Genomic DNA, 21,227 nt, shown 5'->3' with positions numbered 1-21,227 from the left:
AATCCGAAAGATAAGATGACACGACCACGCGCAAAGTCGACGTCAAGCTGGCAAATGAAGATAAGAGGCAACAAGCGAATAAAAGTGCTAAAATTAGGAATGATTAGGTGATCCTGAGAATAGATACGATTAACTAATCACGAATACTACGCACCAAGTCGTCTAATGCCGCCGAAGACATTCGAAAACCTAAATCGGAAACTTCTGGCTAATTTGATCGTGCATTCTTCGACGTAATGGAGAAGTCGAACATCACGCTTCCCTTCTTTCTCTATCAAGAAATAGGATATGGTCTTGTACATAAGTATATATCAGACTATATCAGAATTTAATATATTTTATATTAATATATAATATAAAACAGTGAGATATCTAATAATCGCGAAACGTTAATATTTCAATATTCTCGTAAAACGCATGTTAAAACCAGGCCGACATTTCTACACAAATATACAAACTAATCAAGAAAAAGTTTTATCTCATCACTCATTTATTACGCTATATATTTTCCACTCAACGTCTCGCGAATCGGTATTAGGCTCATTCGATGGACCCCCTTGAGAAATCCCACCATCGATATACCTGCGAATGCATCTGCCGTGTAATCTTCTTTATTCTCACATGCATTTGTAAATGAGACAATATGTGTACATGTAATATGTGTATATGTTTATATATACGCTGATGTGGATGTGTTCTTTTTTGCGTATATCTCTCTCTCACACACCGTCTTGTCGATAAAAATCTCAGCAGTTTATGACACATCGTTCGCCATTTTGTTTTATTTTTCTTACACATAGCAATAATAAAGACAGTAAATAGCTAAAAGGACCGTATCGATTCTTGGGAAATGGGGGAGGCGGCCAGGATTGCGGCCAATCCATGCCGTATCACCCGCTGCCGCATACTCACATTGTCATCATTTTATCATTATCATTATCGCCGCCGCTATCGTTATCGCATCATCATATCTCCGTTCTTGCTACCTTGTCACATCTTCTCTCTCCCTCTCACATATTATGCGCGCGCGAATACACACATTTCAGGCGAATTCGCACCTTTTCCTCTCCCTCTTTTTCTCTACATTTTCTCGTTTACTTCTTTTTTTTCTCATTATCTCGCTGTTATTTTCAAAATTCGTGATCATTCTCTATTTTTTCTCTCATTCTCAATCAATCACGACCCATACAGTACAGAATTTCTAAAAACGTTCATAGAATGTTCTAAAAATGTACAAATATTCATAGAACGTTCATAGACGTTATGGATGTTGTATACTATCTAAGGAGATTTGTTCACGTCGCATGCTTCAACATGCTCCCTATCATAGCTTCTACTCACTCCAATACGTTTGTGGAGTAAGAGCTATGGTAGGAACAAACCTACGTACACACATACACACACACACGCGTGCTCCCTCTCTCTGCCTCGCGCACATGTTCATCCTATCGTGCTCTACAAAAAAGATAGTAAGCCTAAACACACAACAGTATATTATTTATTATCATTATTTCTCTTTCTCTCTCTCTTCCATTCTCTCTCTCTCTCTCTCTCTCCCCCCTCTCACTCTCTCTCTTTCTGATATTTGTCGATTGATCATTGATGTGTATTTCTTCATACAAGCGTAAATGCATGAAGCAAATAAGCAACTGTATATACTTTGTGTGTTAAATATATGATACAAGATGAAATCGATTGTTTTCGCGTACAACATATTATTTTTAAACAATATTTCATACATATATTCTTCACAAGCAGTGACAAAATTATCTCCGATAAATTCAAGCTAATGATCCGATTTCTCACAGAAGATACTCTGGTGACTCCTCCTTTTCCGAAACAAAAAAAAAAACCAAGCGCGTGTAACGCAAGAAATGAAAGACGATGTGACGTCGCATTTAAAATTGTCATTCATCCCATAGCGAATCACCACTCATGTTATGATCAATTGCGATTCGCGCCTTTTAGACCCGATTATACCAACGTTACTTTGAGCGAAGCTTAAAACTCTCACTTTCTTTCTTTAAGACCAGAGTGCACCAACGTTACTTCGACTTTAAGCGAAGCTTAAAACTCCCTCTCTCTTTTTAAAGCCGAGAGAGACATAGAGCAAGAGAGTTTCAAACCTCCGTTTAAAGTTAAAGTAACGTTGGTGCAATCGAGCCTAAAGCCAAGAGAGAGGGAGAAACAGAAGTAAAGAGTTTCGAGCCTCGCTTAAAGTCAAAATAACGTTGGTCGGGTCTTAATTTTTTGATGACAAAGGCATGCCAGATTCCAGACCTGATTTGCCTATCTCCGTTACTAGATCCATAATAGTGAGATCGTGCAAAAGATCATACGCCACGTTTTTTCAATCAAAAAATCGTGCACTCGCATCGCTTACGAATGTCTATGATGTACTAAAATATAACACTGGAACGAGCGCGGCTCTATGCCGCCTTCATTAATAGCACTTTTCCTTAGCTGCATTATCGCCCACCAGTGCAACACTTAGTAGTGTGTTTCCATGGCTGATGATAGATAAACTCATTCGATGTAATGTGTTTTGACATGTTTTATGTACCAAATACGATTTTGCTACGTTCCGTCTCAAAGGAACGGTGTAGAGCGAGTGTGACATTTAAAATTTGAAAATAGAAGTAAAACAGGAGTAGGATTTTAGTGCAATAATGAAATAATATACATCATGGTGTAATATACACCACTTCAGTATAGTGCAGCGCTTACACGCAATTGGTGCGATGCAAGGTTATATTCAGTGCATCCTAAGAAAGAATATCTATAAGTGATCCAAGTGATGTCTTAGTCCTTTTCTAACCTATACTGCGCAAGTGCAGTAAATAGTATAGTAGGATACATTTTCGTAAAAAAAAGTTTAGTAGTATACGTAGCATATATATTACATACACTACTATATACTAATACGTTAAGTGTATTTCATTAAAATATAGATTAAGTCCTTTAATTTAACCTAATCTTTTGTTTCAATTTGATACGATATACGTCTCTCACCAGAGACAATTCGGCGCATAATCCAATCTGTAGTAATGAAACTTTTAGCCAAATTGCATTAAAAAGACCACATAGAATCCTCTTCGTCGGATCGTGAAATGGTAATTGTTATGCTGATTCTACAATGAGTCGGTCCTAAGTCTTATCAGTGAAGTTGACCAATAGCCAACTTGTACGACTAACGCTGATTGGCCAACTTCACCGATTAAGACTAAGATTTCTGACTACCGACTCATTGTAGAATCAGCATTAAGAATACCCCTGTCGTTTTAAATTGTGATAAAAATACACTTAATCGATGCGTTTTCCTATAAAAATAAAGATTTAACAAGAAAAAAGCGTCGCTATCCTGTGAACTGAGATATTAATCGTTAAAGTTGACGACTATTCAGGAAATCTGCTCGGAAATCTGTCAGCCACGAAATGTTGCGATGCGAGCACGATTTTCATATCAAAATTTGAGGTGACTGGAGTATTCTTAACATTTGTTACCCGAGAAATTAGCGTCAGCGCTCGTTCCAGTATTATGGACTGCGTTCAGCAGAGAAAATTAATCAGTTAACGCTTAATGATTCTTGAGATACGATTGGTTCCTTCATTTAGATCCAGCAAAGAATTAAAAGCAAGAACTAATCGTATCAAAGAATCATTAAGCGTCAACTGATTTTTTTCTGCTGAACGTAACCATTATACTTCAATGCTATGATGTCAATGACGTCTTGTAACGTGCGTCACCAGCTCTCGCACGGATAGCGGCGATTCTCCCACCGATCGATCGTCAAAACCGCCATCGATCCTTGTCATCATTCCTCGCGACGCGTCGGCGTCTCAGATGTGATCTCGCATCTCTCTCGCGCGTCACAGCCGTCGAGACTCGCATTGCTGCGCGATCATTACAGGGATTGGGAGCAGATAGAGAGCAGATGTGGCAAATGACATCGATATTAATATCGATATCGATAAGACGCCGAAGTTTCCCCATAATCTCCGACGCTCGTACGCATCACAGGACATAACACGATGACAGGACACGAGACACGCGTACCTATTCACACGTATCTACGATGCTTAAGTACGTATACGTGTATGACCGAGAAGACAAGAGAACGGAGAACGAAAGGAGAAGAGAGAAACAACACAGGTTTTTACGATAAAAAGCATGGGAAAAAGAGGAAGAGGGAGAAGGGGTGCGTCGTTGTTTACGTATGGTACGTGCGTTTACTCAGCAATACTCAGCATGAAATCGCGCGTGCCTTCCTTTCCGTTCTCTACGTCGCGTCAAAGAAACAAAAATTGAGAAAAGAATAATGACTGGAGCAGTAATGGTAGATGCGCTGTTCTCGGCTGTGTATTTGTTACTGCTGTTGCTGCTGTGTCGCTGCATTTTCATCGTGAGTCGCGCGGCAGGGCGTGCGGCAATTCCGGGGCAACTCGTGCGGTATGGCGCATGTTCCATTCGCTGTTCATTAAAATAATCGATCGTATCGTTTATTATTAATATTAGATATTTATGTTGGGTCCCAGAGGTTACTGTAACAGAAAGCAAGATTAAGTTGCAGATTAATAGACTGTGAGACGTGATGAGACGTCATTAAGCCTACACTCGTTTCTGCATTCATTCATTCTTGCTTGCGATAGTAAAGTTATAATACGCGGTGAAAAACAAAACTTTGCAAATTGAACGATATTTTGTCTTGTAAAAGCAATGTTTTGTCATAAGACTTTTTGACTCATGTTTATCCATTCATTTAAATTTCGTTAATTTAAATAAAGAAGTACGTTGTAACATTGGGAATTAAAATTTCGGTCGCAAGTTGCGAGACACGCTATATAATATTTTTCGTAATAAGTTATTTATAGGTTTTAAGACACTATTATACACCCAAAAAAAATATTCTGCCGATAAGCGGGGAATTCCTTTTAGCATTTCCTCTAAGCAAAAAATCTTACATTAATCTTACATTAATCAGGTGCGTATATTTATAACATGTATTCATCTATAAAAATAACTCGAATAGCCTTTTGAAATAAAAGGATACACAAAATACTAGCGGCACGCTTACTTGTTAGAAGAGGTTTGTCATTTACGTGCTACAGTAATACGCGTACACGTCAGTACATACAAGACATTCTTCTAGTATTGAGAGGATCGCAATCCTAAATCCAGTACTTTAGAGTTATACGAAATTCCTTTATTTTATAGAGTATCCTCTTAAAGTCATATATAAATGGAAAATCCTCTGACATTAACACGGAATCGCTAAATGGCAGAATATTTTTTTTGGGTGTAGCATTATGATTAAAACTGACGATCAATTTAATTTGTGAGATTATTTCAGTCTATGAGTGCGTTCCGAATTACGCGCATGATGCATTATTGTATCCTTCTTTATTATTCGGTGAACAATAATTTAACAAACGACGCATTATACGCTTTATGCGCAATTCGGAAGGCATACCATGATCGCATTGCATTTCCGACAGTAATCGACGCGCAATTTAAGAAAAAAACTGAAAAGACGTATTTAAAATACATAGAAAAATTATTAATAAAGTCCGAACGTTCGTACACGATCACAATGAGCACGTGGAGAACCGCTTCACGCTTCGTTTAGAGGTATTGAGTAGACCATGCGCCAGCCAAAATGTTGCTATCTCGCTTTAGCAAGCACCTGGCTCATTCGCGCGTATAGCGGTTCTTTGCGCACGTTCCGTAATTATGCATGAATATATTAAGCACACATTTTTACGTCAATTTGTGTGACGGCTTTAATGTGCACTAATGTGTATTAAGTGCATTCAATTAAATTCGCTATTAATTTAAATGGTAGATTTTTCTAATAAGCTATACAGGATATCCGAAAAGTGTCGGAATTTTAAGATTTTTAAATTAAACATTTCCGAAAGGAATGTTTCATACTACATTTGTAGAGTTTGAAGACGCATTAAACAAAAATACCAGTGTGACCTTGGCTAGTGATATTAAGGTCATGTAAAAATCACCTTCAAATTTTCAAATGGAAACCTCTACATTGAAATTATCTTGTTAACAAGTAGTCGCGTGAATAAAGTCGAGTGTCTAATTTTTAAAAATATAATAAAAGAGTGTCGTGTTTCTATTTTTTCTTTCACTTCTCCAAGTAATAATTAGAAGTTATATCCGTAGAGAAAAAGTTTTGCTGCTATAGCAAACTGTAATTGTTACATGTTTGATGTAAAAATTTTATTATCAATTATTTGATATTACAGCAAATAATATGGATTACACTGAAAAATGCAATTCATTATTGAATAATTTCGTTTATAAGAATGGATCTGTTTCTAAAGCAAATTTAATCTGCTATTGAAGTAAATATATTTTCCTACCGAAGTAAAACAATTTGTTATTACAGCTAAAATAATTTACAGAGACTTAATATAAAATTATTTTCAACAAACAAAATTTATATTCTCAATCAATTTTTACTTCTTATATAGAGATTAATGACATAGCAACTGTGTTTTCTAAAATAAAATATTTTTTCTGTACATACATCACATAATAATTAATAAATTTACATATCATTCTTAATAGCGAAAATTAAGTTATTAGCATTTTGTATTCGTTTTCAGTTGATATCGTCAAAAACAAATATGCAATGTATATATGCAGACACAATTGAGCAATTATCCATGAAAATGTGCAAAGAGACGTCTTGTCCCTCAATCATTCTTAGAAAAAATGTTTATCGTCACCATATTGCCACCTAGAGACCCAAACAAACGCACAAGTGACGTGATTAGTCATCGACGTAAACTGATATCAAGCTAAAACGCTTGCCGAGAATTATCCGTCCGTGAGTCATGCGGAATTCGCGTATCGTGTTGCGTCGCCTGAAAATCAAGCGCTGAACTTCATCGCGTGTCACTAAAATCTTTTATTCCTCGTTCCTACGATTGAGAAGATTTTGGTGATACGATATAACAAACACTTTTAAAAAATATTCCAAACGCCAAATATAATGATAAAAACAAACTATAGCAAATTATTTTTTAAATTATTAACAAAAATAGAGTAGTTGAATTTAAACAATAAAATAAAAATTAATTAATTTAATATTAATTAATTAATATTATTAATTGAGCGCATTACACATGGATTTGATTAAAATTGAATTAACTTAAATCAGAAAAAATTTGTACCTAAATGTTTAATATAATTTTATAAAAACAAATATTGTATAGATCTGTATTTTTGTATGGAAATTTTATATTTTCTATCAAGAATCTAATAATATAATTCGACAGATCGAACTTATAAAATCATCTAGAATCGTTCATATTATTTTTTATGCAAGACATAATTATACAAATAATTCAATCAATGTCAAAATAATCCAAATGTTATTATAAAATTATCCAAATCGCGTACTCTTTGATTACACGATGAATGACGAATCAATGATCAAAAAAATTGCGTCCGATGATTTCTACTTGTAAGCTATAAAACTTTAATTTTTATTTAGGAAAATGTGATTTAAAGAGTGTTAGTCTATAAAATATGCCATTGCATACTCTTTTTTAATAATAGATTTTTTGACCAATTAGGATTTATCTATAACTACATCAGTGGATCTTTTAGACCCAAAAAGTTTTAATTAATTGGCATTTCTGTACGGTTGGTGCTATAAGATTTTTAATTGTAGCTAAATTCACTTTGAACCTTCCTCTAATAATCGCCGTATTTTTTATGGCGATATTTTATTTGAATGTTCAAACGAAACGCTTGAAAAATCTAGCTTGGACCCGGATGATGTAGATTTATAAATTCTTTACCAATATTTGAAATTGAATATTTTATTTAAAAAACAGTTTTATTTATAGAAAACGCTTTTTAAAAGTGAAAATGTGAAAGACGATCGTTAGCTATTACTTCGCATAGAGTAAAATCATAAGTAAAAAAACGAATTTTTTGCAAAATATTTAACCGATATTTTATAAAATTTATATTTTATTATTTGAAATGTTAAGAATTTTTACTTACAACTTTTGTGGTAAAATATAAAGATAAGTATACGCGTTCAAAAAGAAATAGAAATGATGGCTATTTTCAGAAAACTGGAGAGCATATCATTCGGTGATGATGTCATTCGATGAGCGTATCTCAAAATATTTCGACTTCATCTATTGAAATAATTATACTTTTTAAAACCAAATATTATAACGTATTTTTTCTTACAATTTATGATTTCCTCTTTTTAAAACGGTACTTAGTCTTGTTTTTTGAATTTTTTCGTAAAGATATGATTTTCTTCTTTAACACTGTATTAGTTTGTCCCTATAAAAAGTAACATACGAAAAGTAACATGCAAAAAATATCTTATTTCGACGTTTTGCAAGAAAAATTTTAACGTTTTGTTTCTGATATCACAGTTCGTATGCTATACAAACAAAGGTCCCGGCCGAGTCTAGTTTTTCGTTGCCGAAAAATGTAAACTAATATTCTGCAAACTTCTTTTCGCAACAATAAATAAGAGAGATTCTCTTTAGATCAGTGTTTAATGTTAAATAAAGAATATTATGTCTAACCTAAATTTTTCTATTAAAAATTAATGAGACAGCATCAAGAATATTTTATTCTAGATTTTAGAATTTTTCATTTAAGAATAAAATATTCTTCCTTAAAGAATAAATATGATTGGCTCTATATCGAGGAGTAATAGCATATTGAATATAGAAATCTTTTCTGCAAGTGTCTCATTTGTACATAAAAAATGTGCAGGATAAAACAAGATAATCAAATCGCTTTAAGGCACTTATAAAACTCGAAAGCTATCCTTACTTGCCTTCCCAGCAAATCATAAATATAACTACTACATAATAATATAAATGATGTATATTTATGTATATGTTAGCAGTTATATCAGTTATAACATTTATATCTACGATTACTGGGTTGATAGATAATAAATCGTAAAAGGCACGTGAAATAAAAATTGGCGCATTAAAGGATAACATCTATGTAATCGGTTGTAAATAAGGTCTACGTTTGAGAATTATTTTTTGTTTAATAAATCGTGCTATTAAAAAATGAGTTTTATAACTTTATTAAGCACATAAAAAAGTACAAAAAATAATTTTTTTAGAATTTTATTTATCAAAATGGCGAATCTGCAGCAGCGTGATGGAGACAGTCGAAATAGCATGGTGTTCCGTGGCTAACAGCACAAATGTAGTAATTTTTGGTTTAGACACAAAAAAACAAATATTTTTATTTTCTTTACTCAAATATTTACAGAAATACGTAGCCGTTTTTGAAAATATTGATTTTTGACAAAATAGCGGAAGTACAAACAAAAAGTTCCATTTTCGTCAAAAAAGAGTCGAGTAAAATCAGCCGTAACTCAAAAAATTTGTAATTTATCAAAAAAATTCTATGTATTTCTTTAGAAAATGTGATTTGTTAAATACTATTAAAATTTGAAGTAAATAGGTTAAAAATTATTTGAGTTCTACTGCTAGCCAACTTAAAAAATACTGTTTTGAGAAAAACGCGTTTAAAGTTTTGAATGTGAATACTTTTAAGTTAACAATTGAATTTTTAGGAGCCTATAACTTTCGAAAAAAATTATGTATCGCAATAAAACCACTTGCACTTCATTTTTGAGATTCTAAAGTGTATTTTAAAAAAAATCGATTTTTTTGAAAATTTTATATAGGTGTTATCCCTTAAGCAAACGAACTTCATATGTCTTTTAGGACTATTTATTAATTATTAGGGCAGATAAGGATAGCTTTCGGCCATTTTTACAAGTGTTATAAAGTAATCTCATTATTTTGTTTTATCCAAATTCTCTTTATTTACAAATAGCATGCAAGAAAACTTCAACGTGTCATTTTTCGCTTATAACGTTACGATTCAACATAATGACGACGACGGGAGAACGATAGGGAAACGGGCCCTCTCGAAATCGATAAAAGTTAAAGTATTGAATTTTAAGAGCGGAAATTTATCATTGGGTCAATATCTTCCAGTTTCTGTTCGTAAACGCAAACTTTTTGTGTTTTCATTCTTCTGGATTGCTGTCGATTATAATTTACGTGAATTACAAGAACGTAAATACACATGAATACTTGAAACAACTCGACCAAAGGGAGAACATTTTTTTTTCGATTGCAGAAGCATTTTGACGAGCGTGCGGGAAAACGCACATTGGCACAATAGGATCGTGCGCGAACGTCCGCGGGACGAGTATTGAGTGACAAACCGATAATGATAAGCGCGTAGCGACGTGGGATGCAAGCTTGCTGGTTAAATCGAAGCGATCGTACGAGGGGAATCATGAATAAATGTCGCGTTAATCCAACATGTCTCACAGATAGTGATGGACCTAATGTAAAACACATTGAATCATTTTGAACGTATGAAATTCTGGAATAACTTCGAATATTTCACAAGTTATATAATAAATAAAAAATTAAAAACTCTTAAACGTATTTGAAATAACAAAAAATTGAATATTTTTAAAATATGTCTTTTTATATATACATATTGCATAAATATATATATATATATATATAAAACGCTTTATTATTATTTCGTTCTCTGTCTTAAGCATATTCTCACATTCAATTTCTGAGATAAATTTATTTGAATATATAATCATACAGGGTGTCCCGCCACTACCGCATTTTCTCTTAAGTATTTTTAAGCTAATTTAGAGACGAAAATCCTAATACGAATGTCGGGGATATATAATAATTTTTAAATTAATTTTAAATTATGTGGGCTTTCTACAGTAATCCATTACTAAATTTTAAAAGGCCTTTCACCTTTGACAGCTTCAAAAAATCGATTGTTTACTCATTTATATTTCTATATGTGTAGAATATTCCTATAGAAGGATTATTTGAAACTCGCAATATTAATGAAGCTATAAGCTCAATACGTAAGAGCGCATGAGGCCTTCCAAGCGCTAGAGCAGCGCTTATAAATGCTGTTCAGGTTACAGAGAAGAAACCAATAGATGTTGGTTATAATCTATTCTTTAACGTTTCTAAAAGAAACTGACTGCTATTTTCTATAGGGTAACTCCGGTACATACACCGCATCTAGCAAAAACTTAATTTTTTAAGTATTATTTACTATGTTTAAGGTAAATAAACTATACCAATAAAAACTTTGTACTGTCTATTAACTACAAAAAAATATTAGAAATCCGAAATACTTATTTTTCGTATTAAAAAAAAGCTTTTTAAAACTTACATTTTTGCTATACAAGACATCAAATTGAACAAAGAATACAAGAGCTAAACTCTTGTATTTTGCTATATTCTATTCTTTCTTTTTTAAGTTGTAGCCCTTAGGAACTAGCCTATTCGGCCCATCTAACTTCTTATTTGCGTCTTAATCATTCTCTTTTTTACATCTACATACATTCTACAGGAGTAGGTAGTACTCCTGGACATCTCAGACACATCTTATAATCTCAAAATCCTTTAAGATCTTCGTACAATTCACAACAATCTTAAACCTTTTAACTTTTAATCGTACAAATGGAGCAGTAAGTTCCTTTTTTTTAAGTAAATTTTCTGCATGTGTGAGACGTGGATGGGATCAAACCCAGATCCATGGATTGCTAGTCCGCGAACCGAGCATCGAGCCACCCAGCGCCTCATACTCCATTCTTTACTATCCCTTTACACTTATGTAAATAAACATTAAGCCTTTCGCAATCTCTATAATAATCATTCTATGTGAATTATGATATATGATTGCGCTATTCACTATATTGACAAATCGATTCAACTGACTTTAATGAAACTTTTAATGAAACTTCATGAAAGGTAAAACTGAATTTCTCTATAATATAAAATATATATCTCCCAAAATTCGTAACAGAGAATTTTTTAACTGATACGGAGTTTCACTCTACATCCGCTTTAAGTTCCTATAATAAAGCGCTAACTTTTCGTGATGGCGACGATTACTTCAAGCTGAGCAAGCTGAAAGTTGTCACATACTGACCTAATAGCCGCAGGACACGAGGTATTCGCCCAGTTTTTCAACGACAGATGCGGCTTGCTGTGGTTGTATGGGGTCCTCGTACAGAGAGACAACTACGGCTTGCGTCGTCTTCATGCAGTGGACGCCGACTTTGCCGAGTTTTGCCCTTATCACACGGTCCGTGCCCGACAAGTAGATGTACCTATTGCCAGCTAAGGTAACCCCGGACGACGTCAGGATGTCTTGCTCTTCGAAACTCTGCACTAATTTCGCCAGTTCTTCTTTACTTACCTAGAAACAAAGAGAAATCTCTTATACACAGTGACAGCGTGATATCATACTTAAACTACGCGAAGATCGTTTCACATATATGTATTCCGGAAGTCGTCTGGAAAAGTTACGGCTTTCCTTATCGTAGAAGAACCATAATTATTCTAACACAAACAAATGAAAAGAGTTTTCGGTCAAAGATAGATCTCCGTGTCTAATAATATTTCTACATGAATTTACATATATTTTCTAGTTCAGCAAAAAAGTTACGCGATGATTACTTGTTGATCTTGAAACGCAATCCTAAAGCTGTAACAGTAATTATTATGGCATTCTGTGTCATATAATCACTCATTATGAATACAGATATATAATTTAGATACAAGAATTTTAATTTATAAATAATATGTACTTTTTACAAATCCATCTTTTTAGAATTAACCGTCAAAATTATACTATTAAAAGACATTACAAATTAGTATAAATCTTATCTAATCATGATATAAATGATTCATGCATGGAAAAAATTTTTCACCGTAAAACTCATTATACAATGATTACCCGTGCTAATACGGAATGCTAGAGATCCGAATTCGACTCCTGGCTGAGGTATTATTTTTCGCAATAAATTTAATTACAGATTTTCAATACATTAAGATCTTTTTAAAATAATGCCACTTAAGCATCAAATTAAATTCCTAAGCAATTTAATTTGTGATATTACTATGGTAGTTCAGTTGCGTTTATAAGTTCGAAAAATTATTTCAGCGCGTAATTCGAAGAGATGTGGTATATAAATTCACATAAAATTATTTAAAGCACTCAAGATCTAGCTTCCGTTATAGTTATTGTTTCTTACTGATTGTTATATTAATATAGACATTAAAAAATTCAATTATTAAAATCCCAGATGTGAACCATCATTTTTATATATTTATATATTGTACTTTTTTATATTATGTTATATTTGTACAATTCTAATAAATTTTTTTAGCCATCTTTAAAATGATAATTTGGATAATATATTGGATAATATAATAAAAGTTTTCGCTAAGGAAATAAAAGAAACTTATATTATATTCCACCTATAAGAAAATACAACTCATGCAAAAGATAATAGATGTAGCGTGGCTAGAGGTAAACTAATACGACAAGTATAAAAATAAAATTATATTTCTGCTGGAATTCTACCACGCTGATGACTTAGAAAAGAATCTTATCTAGAGACACGGTAGTGTCTCGGCGCTAAGATATGACGCGAGACATTGTGCCTCCTTTACGCGAACCGGCAAGTTACGCCCGATCGAGATTATCGGATCTCAATAACGGCTGTCCCGATCAAGTTTTAAGTACACTTAATCGATAGCTTACACTCCGATTGTACCATACATGTTTTTTATTCTTTCCTCTACGTACCCTATAATTAAAACAACGTGGAAATCTCAAGTACATTTTCACATCATGTATCATCGATTGAAATTTCAGAAATGTATTTGAGAAATTTATTACTAATTAGCAAATTCCATTGTCTCAGATCGATTTGTTATTTTTGGAAATCATAAAAGACAAAAAAATATCGAAATGTTAGTAACATTATTTGTATTGTGTCACTAGATAAATTATTTTAATAATTGTAATAATATACTTATTTGCTAACAAGTATTGCGATTTATTAAGCAGTATTTCTTGATTTCTTCAATATTATATGCATTTATATACATTGTGGAAGTCCATAGAAAGTATGAACTTCCAGTGCAATCTTTTGTAATCTTCCAAGGACCGACATAAAGATTTTCGTGAGTTTCGAAGATGTATTATACGAATCAGTCACGTTCTTCAAAACTTTAGGTATTTGTTTTCAATTAACCCACGTATTAAATATTAATTATTCACGAATTACATCACGTCTGGTTATTTATTCAAATAAGTATGTATAATATGAAAACGATATTCTAAATATTATACATTGCATCTAAAGTAAGTGCACAAATTAATTAAAAAGTGCAAATAAGTTGATAATAATTACTATTATAGTAATTACTTATTATTATATCATATTTTTCGACGTGATTTGTAGAGTTCATTAGGATGCTTTATATATATTTTCAACATGATAACAAAGTTATGAAAAAAATACAGATTATTTTAAATCATATTTAAAAATAATACGATAAATTTGATGACCGTTTACTAACTGAATCATAAGTTATTTTAATAAATAATAGTATTTTTTTAATCTATGCTCTCTCTCTCTCTAATAAAAATGCATGGAAATATATTACAAAATAAATGACACAAATCTCAATTTTTTAAATATAAGTTTATAATATATACATAATATATTTAAGATTATTTATGTATAGAGTTACATTGCGATGCATGAACTAGTTGCCTAGTAAATAAACAAAATATTTATTTGTTCTATATCTTTGTAACTAATCAGTAAATCACAATGAAACTTTGCATAAGTTACTTTGAATATTTAAAGAAACTTATCTATAAAAAATTTAGATTTTTGTTATCATTAAAAAAATTTTAATTTTTAACAATAAAAATAATATCAAATAAAACAAATAAACGATAAAAATGTGTTATTAAATAAAAATGTAATCTTATTCACACAACTTTCATATGTTTAGTTTAAAGTATAAGTATTAAACACATTTCCAAATTTAATTATCTTTGCAGGGATTGTACGTGTGATACATCCTTAATTATTATCGATCATTCAATTCAATAAAAACATTAAAACGGTATTTAAATGATTGTTTCATTAAAAATGAAAAAATACAAATATGTTGAAGAAATACAATAAATCAAAACTTGAAACTACTGTTTTCTCTATAAAGATGGAATTACAAATAGGAATGGAATTATACAGATACAGATCTTAAGAATCGGCAGAAATGGTACTATCATATCAGGATGATATATCGTATCAGGATAAAAACGGTATACTTGTTTTAAATTATATTTCAAAATTTCACAATAACAATTCCTCGTTCTGCTATTCAGAATGTTATAGAAATACTTTTGAGCTAGTTACGAAATTCTGAAAAATGTAAATTTCCAGTCAGAACAAAACAATTTAGATGTATCGATATTAAAAAATGATTATACCGAACCATATAAAATTTTGATACCGGATATAAAACAATTTTATAGCCTAGAAAAATTGGAGTTTCTAATAAAACCAATATCGTTTCATATTGGACAAATATTGAACAATGTGAATGGTACAAACGACGTTCAAATAACAATGAAAAATTGCGAAGGCCAAATTATCTTTTTATTATCCAAGGAGGTTAATTATCCAAATTAACATCCTATGGTCCTAGGAGTCTTTTACGAAAAACGGCCACCTTAATGATAGATTTACCGACAGAAATCGCGATAAGCTTCAAAAGTGCAACGCGGAGGGCGCACCAATCATGATATAAGCTTTCACTGTGAGATTCATCGAATCACAAAATTTCTTTTTCAATTTTAAAGAATCAAACGTTGTGTAACATCGAAACAGAATAAATTCTGAGCGAACTTCTAGGAATGCATCTTATCTAAATTACAATAGGCTTGATCGTATTGCTTGCACTTTTTGCATTCAAAATCTTTGCTTTCTCTCTCTCTCTCTCTCTCTCTCTCTCCAACAACATTCGAATATATATATTTATTTCATTTTAAATTTCATTTGGTATTTCAAGCAACACGAACAAATTTTATAAAACCCAAACAACATAATGGCGCAGAAATAGCTTTCATGCGATAATTTTGTTACGTTTAAGCTACACATAAACTGAAAACGACACAATGCATGTTTTTCCAATATAATCCAATATTATTGGTTTCATTGAAGGTACAAAAAAATCTTCATGTAAATCGTCGGAATTTATACGAAGACATAAAAAAAAATCTTGATTTTAATTGATGAAATATATTGGAAAAATTCTCAAATGACTTGCAATGAAATATTATTTAAAAAGACGGAGAATAATAGAACATAAATTCTATAAATATGACTGCACTGTATTAAAAAATATGCATGTTTTATTACGAAGATGAGTTTTCTAAGAGATTTATGTCAAAATTATATGATTTAATTTAAATAATTCACAAACTATATAAAATCTTAAACTATCGGATTAATCGTAAGTCAATCATTAATGAATAACGATTTTGCAATTAATATATATATATGTGTGTGTGTGTATATCAATTTGTACATATATAGGGTGTGTCATTTTAATCGCCCCAGGCGAATAATTCGAGGAGACGAGAAGGAATTAAAAAAAGTTTCAAACAAAAATTATGACTTCGAAAGGGACACAAGATGGTACCATGAGTTTGACTTTGGGTAATGTTGTCAAGGTCAGAGCAAGGTTACTGAATTTTTTAAATGGAATCCCCCATTTTTTATTGCATATTTTCGTAGCTTATTCAAGCCTTATAACTTAAAAAGTACTTAATGAAAAAATATTTTATTATAATGTTTTTGAAACGCTCTCGAGGTATGCTACGAAAATATGCAACGAAAAATGGGCTGTTCCATTTAAAGAATTCAAAGTGACCTTGCTCTGACCTTGACAACGTCACCCAAGGTCAAACCCATGGTAACCATCTTGTGTCTCCTTCGAAGTCACATAACTTTTGTCCAAAACTTTTTTCAATCCCACATCTCTTCCCCGAATTATTCGCCTGGGGTGATTAAGATGAAACACCTTGTATATCAATTTATTAACATTTGTTAAATTGAATTGAAGTACAAAATTAAAATGTTTTCATGACGTTTATTTTTTATCGGTATTTTATAAATTTATTCAAATGTTTAATTAATCTTTATTAAATAAAAATTCGTACTTTGATTGTTCGAAATTAATGAATTAAAGATCTATAAAATCCAATTTTTAAGATTAAAATCTATTCTTAATATATTGCTTAAAAACAATCGCTAAGAGTTTTTGGAGTAATTTATTTCTAAATTGCAACTCCTATCTATCTCCTCTAAGCAAATTCCAATCTATAATAAACACAGAATCGAATATAATTAATGTATATGTATTATGTATATACACGTAATTTTATATATATCCACGCACGCGCACACAACTCCGCTTATTAAAAATAAATTTTTAAGATTGATAATAAATATTCATCAAGTTTCGTTTGTATTATTAAAAAAAACTACGAAAAATACAAATATATGTATGACGCAGGCAAAGCGAGTATTTAACTGGTGACCGTACACGATTATTAATAATGTCACTATTGATAAATACTGACAATATTACTGATCGTGTGTGGTTAAGGGGTTCCTAAAGCCGTCTGTATTACCGACTAAATCGTAATCTTTGTATAACAAATACTTTTTTTCTCTTTCATAGATTCGAAAATTCTTTTCCAAGATTAAAGTATGAGCATTAATACATGTTTGTGAGGTGGAGTTTATGTCGAGAACGATAAAAAAATTTTTCTTGAGATTTCAATTTCGAAATTTTTTGTCGTTTTCGGCATAAATTCCACCTCACAAACATGTATTAATGCTCATACTTTAATCTTGGAAAAGAATTTTCGAATCTATGAAAGAGAAAAAAAGTATTTGTTATACAAAGATTACGATTTAGTCGGTAATACAGACGGCTTTAGGATCACCTTAATATTGATGGATTGACGTAGAATACTGATGGTAATGTGGATTTTGATTCCCGATCATTAGTATTGTTATGTAGTGGGGATATTGACAGTAATATTGAGTGTATGAAGAGGGCGGGTCAGTATTTTCATCACTCTAATCCGTTAATCATGGACAAAATAATCTTGTAAATAAACCATACGTTTCATTCTTTTTTTGTAAATAGTACTAATATTATTACATGCTTTTACTTTATTAAAATTCATGTCACAATATGTCACAGTACACTAGATAATGTACGTAAAACTAAAGTGAAATATTGTCGATAACACTGTTCGTGCAGGATTGTAAAAATATTGATACACTGTCAGTATTATTGATTTAATATTACTGATCATGTGTAGGGTCGCCTTAAGGGGATACTGTTCTGTAATATCGACGAAACACGTATTTCGTATTTTTCTATTTTTTTCGTTTTTCTTGTACAGAATAAAAAAGTCCTTCTCCAGAATAAAAGAAAAAACACAAATAGCTGCAGGAAACTATCATGTGAAAAAATCTACATGAAAAAGTATGTATAAATTACAGATTCCTGCTACCACATAGATCATTTCTTTACATGATATAAATACGTGATTCCAAGTACATATATATAAATATATATATAAACAAAAAGTTTTTCACATTTGAATAATGTATAAAAATATAATGAGAATTATAATTTTGAAGCTTACAAGAGAATTAAATGGTAAAGTACACTCTGAGTGTATACATTTGCATTCATGCAATATGTAGAATGTAACAAAGCATGAAATGTACATAATGTTTTACTTAATGTTTTATTTAATGTAATGTTTTACGTTGGAATTAGTTTTATCGACATTGATCAAGGTCGTCGCTGCAGTATCCCCTTAAGCTCCAATATTCAACTGAAATTGTAACTGAAAGAACAATTAACTTGAGAAGTAAATAAGCAACTTTAATTCGAAGATGAACGATATTGATAATATCAAAATGTCAGAAAATTTTTATTATAATATTTTTTTAGATATATATTCGCATTGAAATATACGCGTATCCTGCAAAATCATGCATCCTCTTTCATGCCTACGTGACTGTCATTAAAATAACCTAAAAATTCTGTTCATTCATCTATTGAGCCATGGAGAGAAAAGTTATCCAAAATCTACATAAAGTCGACGTTCCGAATCAAATCGTGTTCAATTATTAAGAATCCTCGTGATTGCTGATGAAAATAAACTATTATACCATTTCTATATAAATCACGATGCAACAACGCGCTGTGTGGCCCGTGTCCAGCGAGTCGATAGAACGCGGCCATGTTAAGCGTCATCGTTGCCGTCGCCGAAAAACCATTGTAGGTAGGTATGGCTTCTCGAGAAACACAAGCCAGTATTCAGGACGAAAACGCGAGAATTTCGGAACTCCAATTTCGATGCCACGGACACGTGGGCATAAAACTCTGTCTCCAACAACGCGAGGCATGATTCACCGTCGTAGAATTCGTTTCCTTCATGCTCGCATCGAGCGAGGCATCGAGAGAACGAATTCATCGTGAAAACCCTACCAGATTTAAAGATTTTTTTCTCGCTGAAAAACAACGGACTTCTTATGCGAAAACTGGCTGCCGCTACCGCCACTACACGCCACACCCTTTTCGACGCGTTCGGCATAGAATCGATTCTCAAACCAGCGAGCGAACGCAACCAACGTGTCCGACGTGCCAAAGACATTTTCGTCGCTCGGTCATCCAACGACCGAGCGTGACAAAGACATTCGCGTGCATTTCGTACGACTATATTGTCGCGTATTTTCGAGAAACGAAGGCGGTGGAACATGTCCGCCGCCACCAAGCGACTCATCGTCGTTCCATGGAATTTCGTGACGGCGAAGATCTGCCGCCGGAACATGATATTATAAGAATATTCGCTGACGGTGATACAAGGGGTCTCATAGCAACAGAAGCGATCGAGGATTCAAGGAAGCGAGCAACCAACAGAAGCGACCGATTAATCGAGCGATCGTTTGGCCGGCCGGCCGGCCGGGGCCGGCCGGCAATCGTGTGCACGGTGCACATATACGATATACGTGGCATTTACATTTCGGGGTTAGAAGCGATCGTCGACGTGCATGTGCCGCGCGGCGCATTGCGGCGCTGCACAGTTTCGGCTCACTCGTTTGAACCGGTTCGTTTCGTGCTCGAGCCGAATGAGCTCGAACGAAAACCGCGCGGATAATCTCATCGGAGGCATCGGAGCATCTGTCCTCTCTCTTTCTTCCTCGCGCTCTCGCTTCTCGCTCATTTACACTCTTGTCTTTCGCACTTCTCTCCCTCGCGCCGACAAAGCGTGTCTCATGCTTTATCGGAGGGCTCTCTTTATTCCGCGCACTTTCCCTTTTATCGAGGGGGCGTGCTACCAAATCTATTTGTCCTGTCTATCCCTCGTTCTCGCTTCACGACTATCACTCACTCGTTCCCTCTTTTCCTCCCTCCCCCTTTTCCACACCCTCTCACTCACTCTCTCTTTCTCTCACTCATTCACTCTTTCTCTCGTCTTCTCTTTCTCTCTCTCTCTCTCACACACATACGCGCGCTCTCGCTCCCTCTCTCTCTCTCGCTCTCTCTCTACCGTTTCTTGGTACATTCTTTTGGAGCTGCTACTCACTTCGAAGCCTTCAGATTTCGCCCACACATTGCCATCGTGTCCGGCGATCGCCGCTTTGGTAACACACCTAGACGCGAGCAGCTGCTTATCAACGTAATCCTGCCAGCTCATTTTTGAACACAAGGAGGGAAGGAAAAGGCGATGAAAACCGTTCACTACGACACACTGGACGACCGCAACCCGTCACCAACTGCCTCGTCTCGCAACTACCGATACGCGCTCTCCGAACTCCGAAACGCCGGTCGTTCCGCCAATCCCCCCTTTACAACACACTCTACTTCTTTGCCCCTCCCAACGTCTATTGCCGTCATCGCCAAGTCGTCCTTCACAGTTACATTGCTCCCTCTACCTGATATTTCCATAACCAGCGACACAAGTATTCTAGAGACATTTAAATGAATAGGTTTGTTCGTGTTGCTCGAAATTCACCAAAATTTTTCAACTTAAGATAAGAGACCTGTTCTTTTTGGTTGAACTTTTGCACTAGTTCATCTTTCTTCCTCTTCTTTCCTCCTGGAGAGAACAGAACTTATAGATATATTTTTGAGCGTTGAAATGAGAAAAAAGCGAAGATGTTGAATACATAAAGTGTAAGCAGCGCGAACAGACCTAATGTCTAGTTAATAATTTTCCAATTGCAATATCC

The 21,227-nt window shown here is 33.3% G+C and overlaps 1 protein-coding gene across 1 annotated transcript; it reads right to left on the bottom strand.

Annotated features, from left to right (window-relative positions):
* Positions 1 to 1,116: 1,116 nt before the first annotated feature.
* Positions 1,117 to 20,834, bottom strand: chic (profilin chickadee). The gene is made up of 3 exons (XM_018459935.1): positions 20,582 to 20,834; positions 12,020 to 12,289; positions 1,117 to 4,542 (listed from the first exon to the last, which is right to left on the bottom strand). The coding sequence occupies exons 1-2, from the start codon at positions 20,690 to 20,692 to the stop codon at positions 12,020 to 12,022; spliced, it is 381 nt and encodes a 126-aa protein (XP_018315437.1). The 5' UTR covers positions 20,693 to 20,834; the 3' UTR covers positions 1,117 to 4,542.
* Positions 20,835 to 21,227: the final 393 nt, after the last annotated feature.

This window comes from Mycetomoellerius zeteki, unplaced genomic scaffold (assembly GCF_001594055.1).
Source record: "Mycetomoellerius zeteki isolate Tzet28-1 unplaced genomic scaffold, Tzet1.0 scaffold89, whole genome shotgun sequence".
Classification (NCBI taxonomy): domain Eukaryota; kingdom Metazoa; phylum Arthropoda; class Insecta; order Hymenoptera; family Formicidae; genus Mycetomoellerius; species Mycetomoellerius zeteki.
This window is presented reverse-complemented; position numbering and strand designations above follow the sequence as displayed.

Excerpts from the sequence above, each read along its gene's own strand:
- chic (XM_018459935.1), bottom strand. The coding sequence starts at position 20,692 with ATGAGCTGGCAGGATTACGTTGATAAGCAGCTGCTCGCGTCTAGGTGT. Across the intron at positions 12,290-20,581 it reads CGAAATCTGAAGGCTTCGAA|GTAAGTAAAGAAGAACTGGC; the intron begins GTGAGTAGCAGC and ends CTTTGTTTCTAG.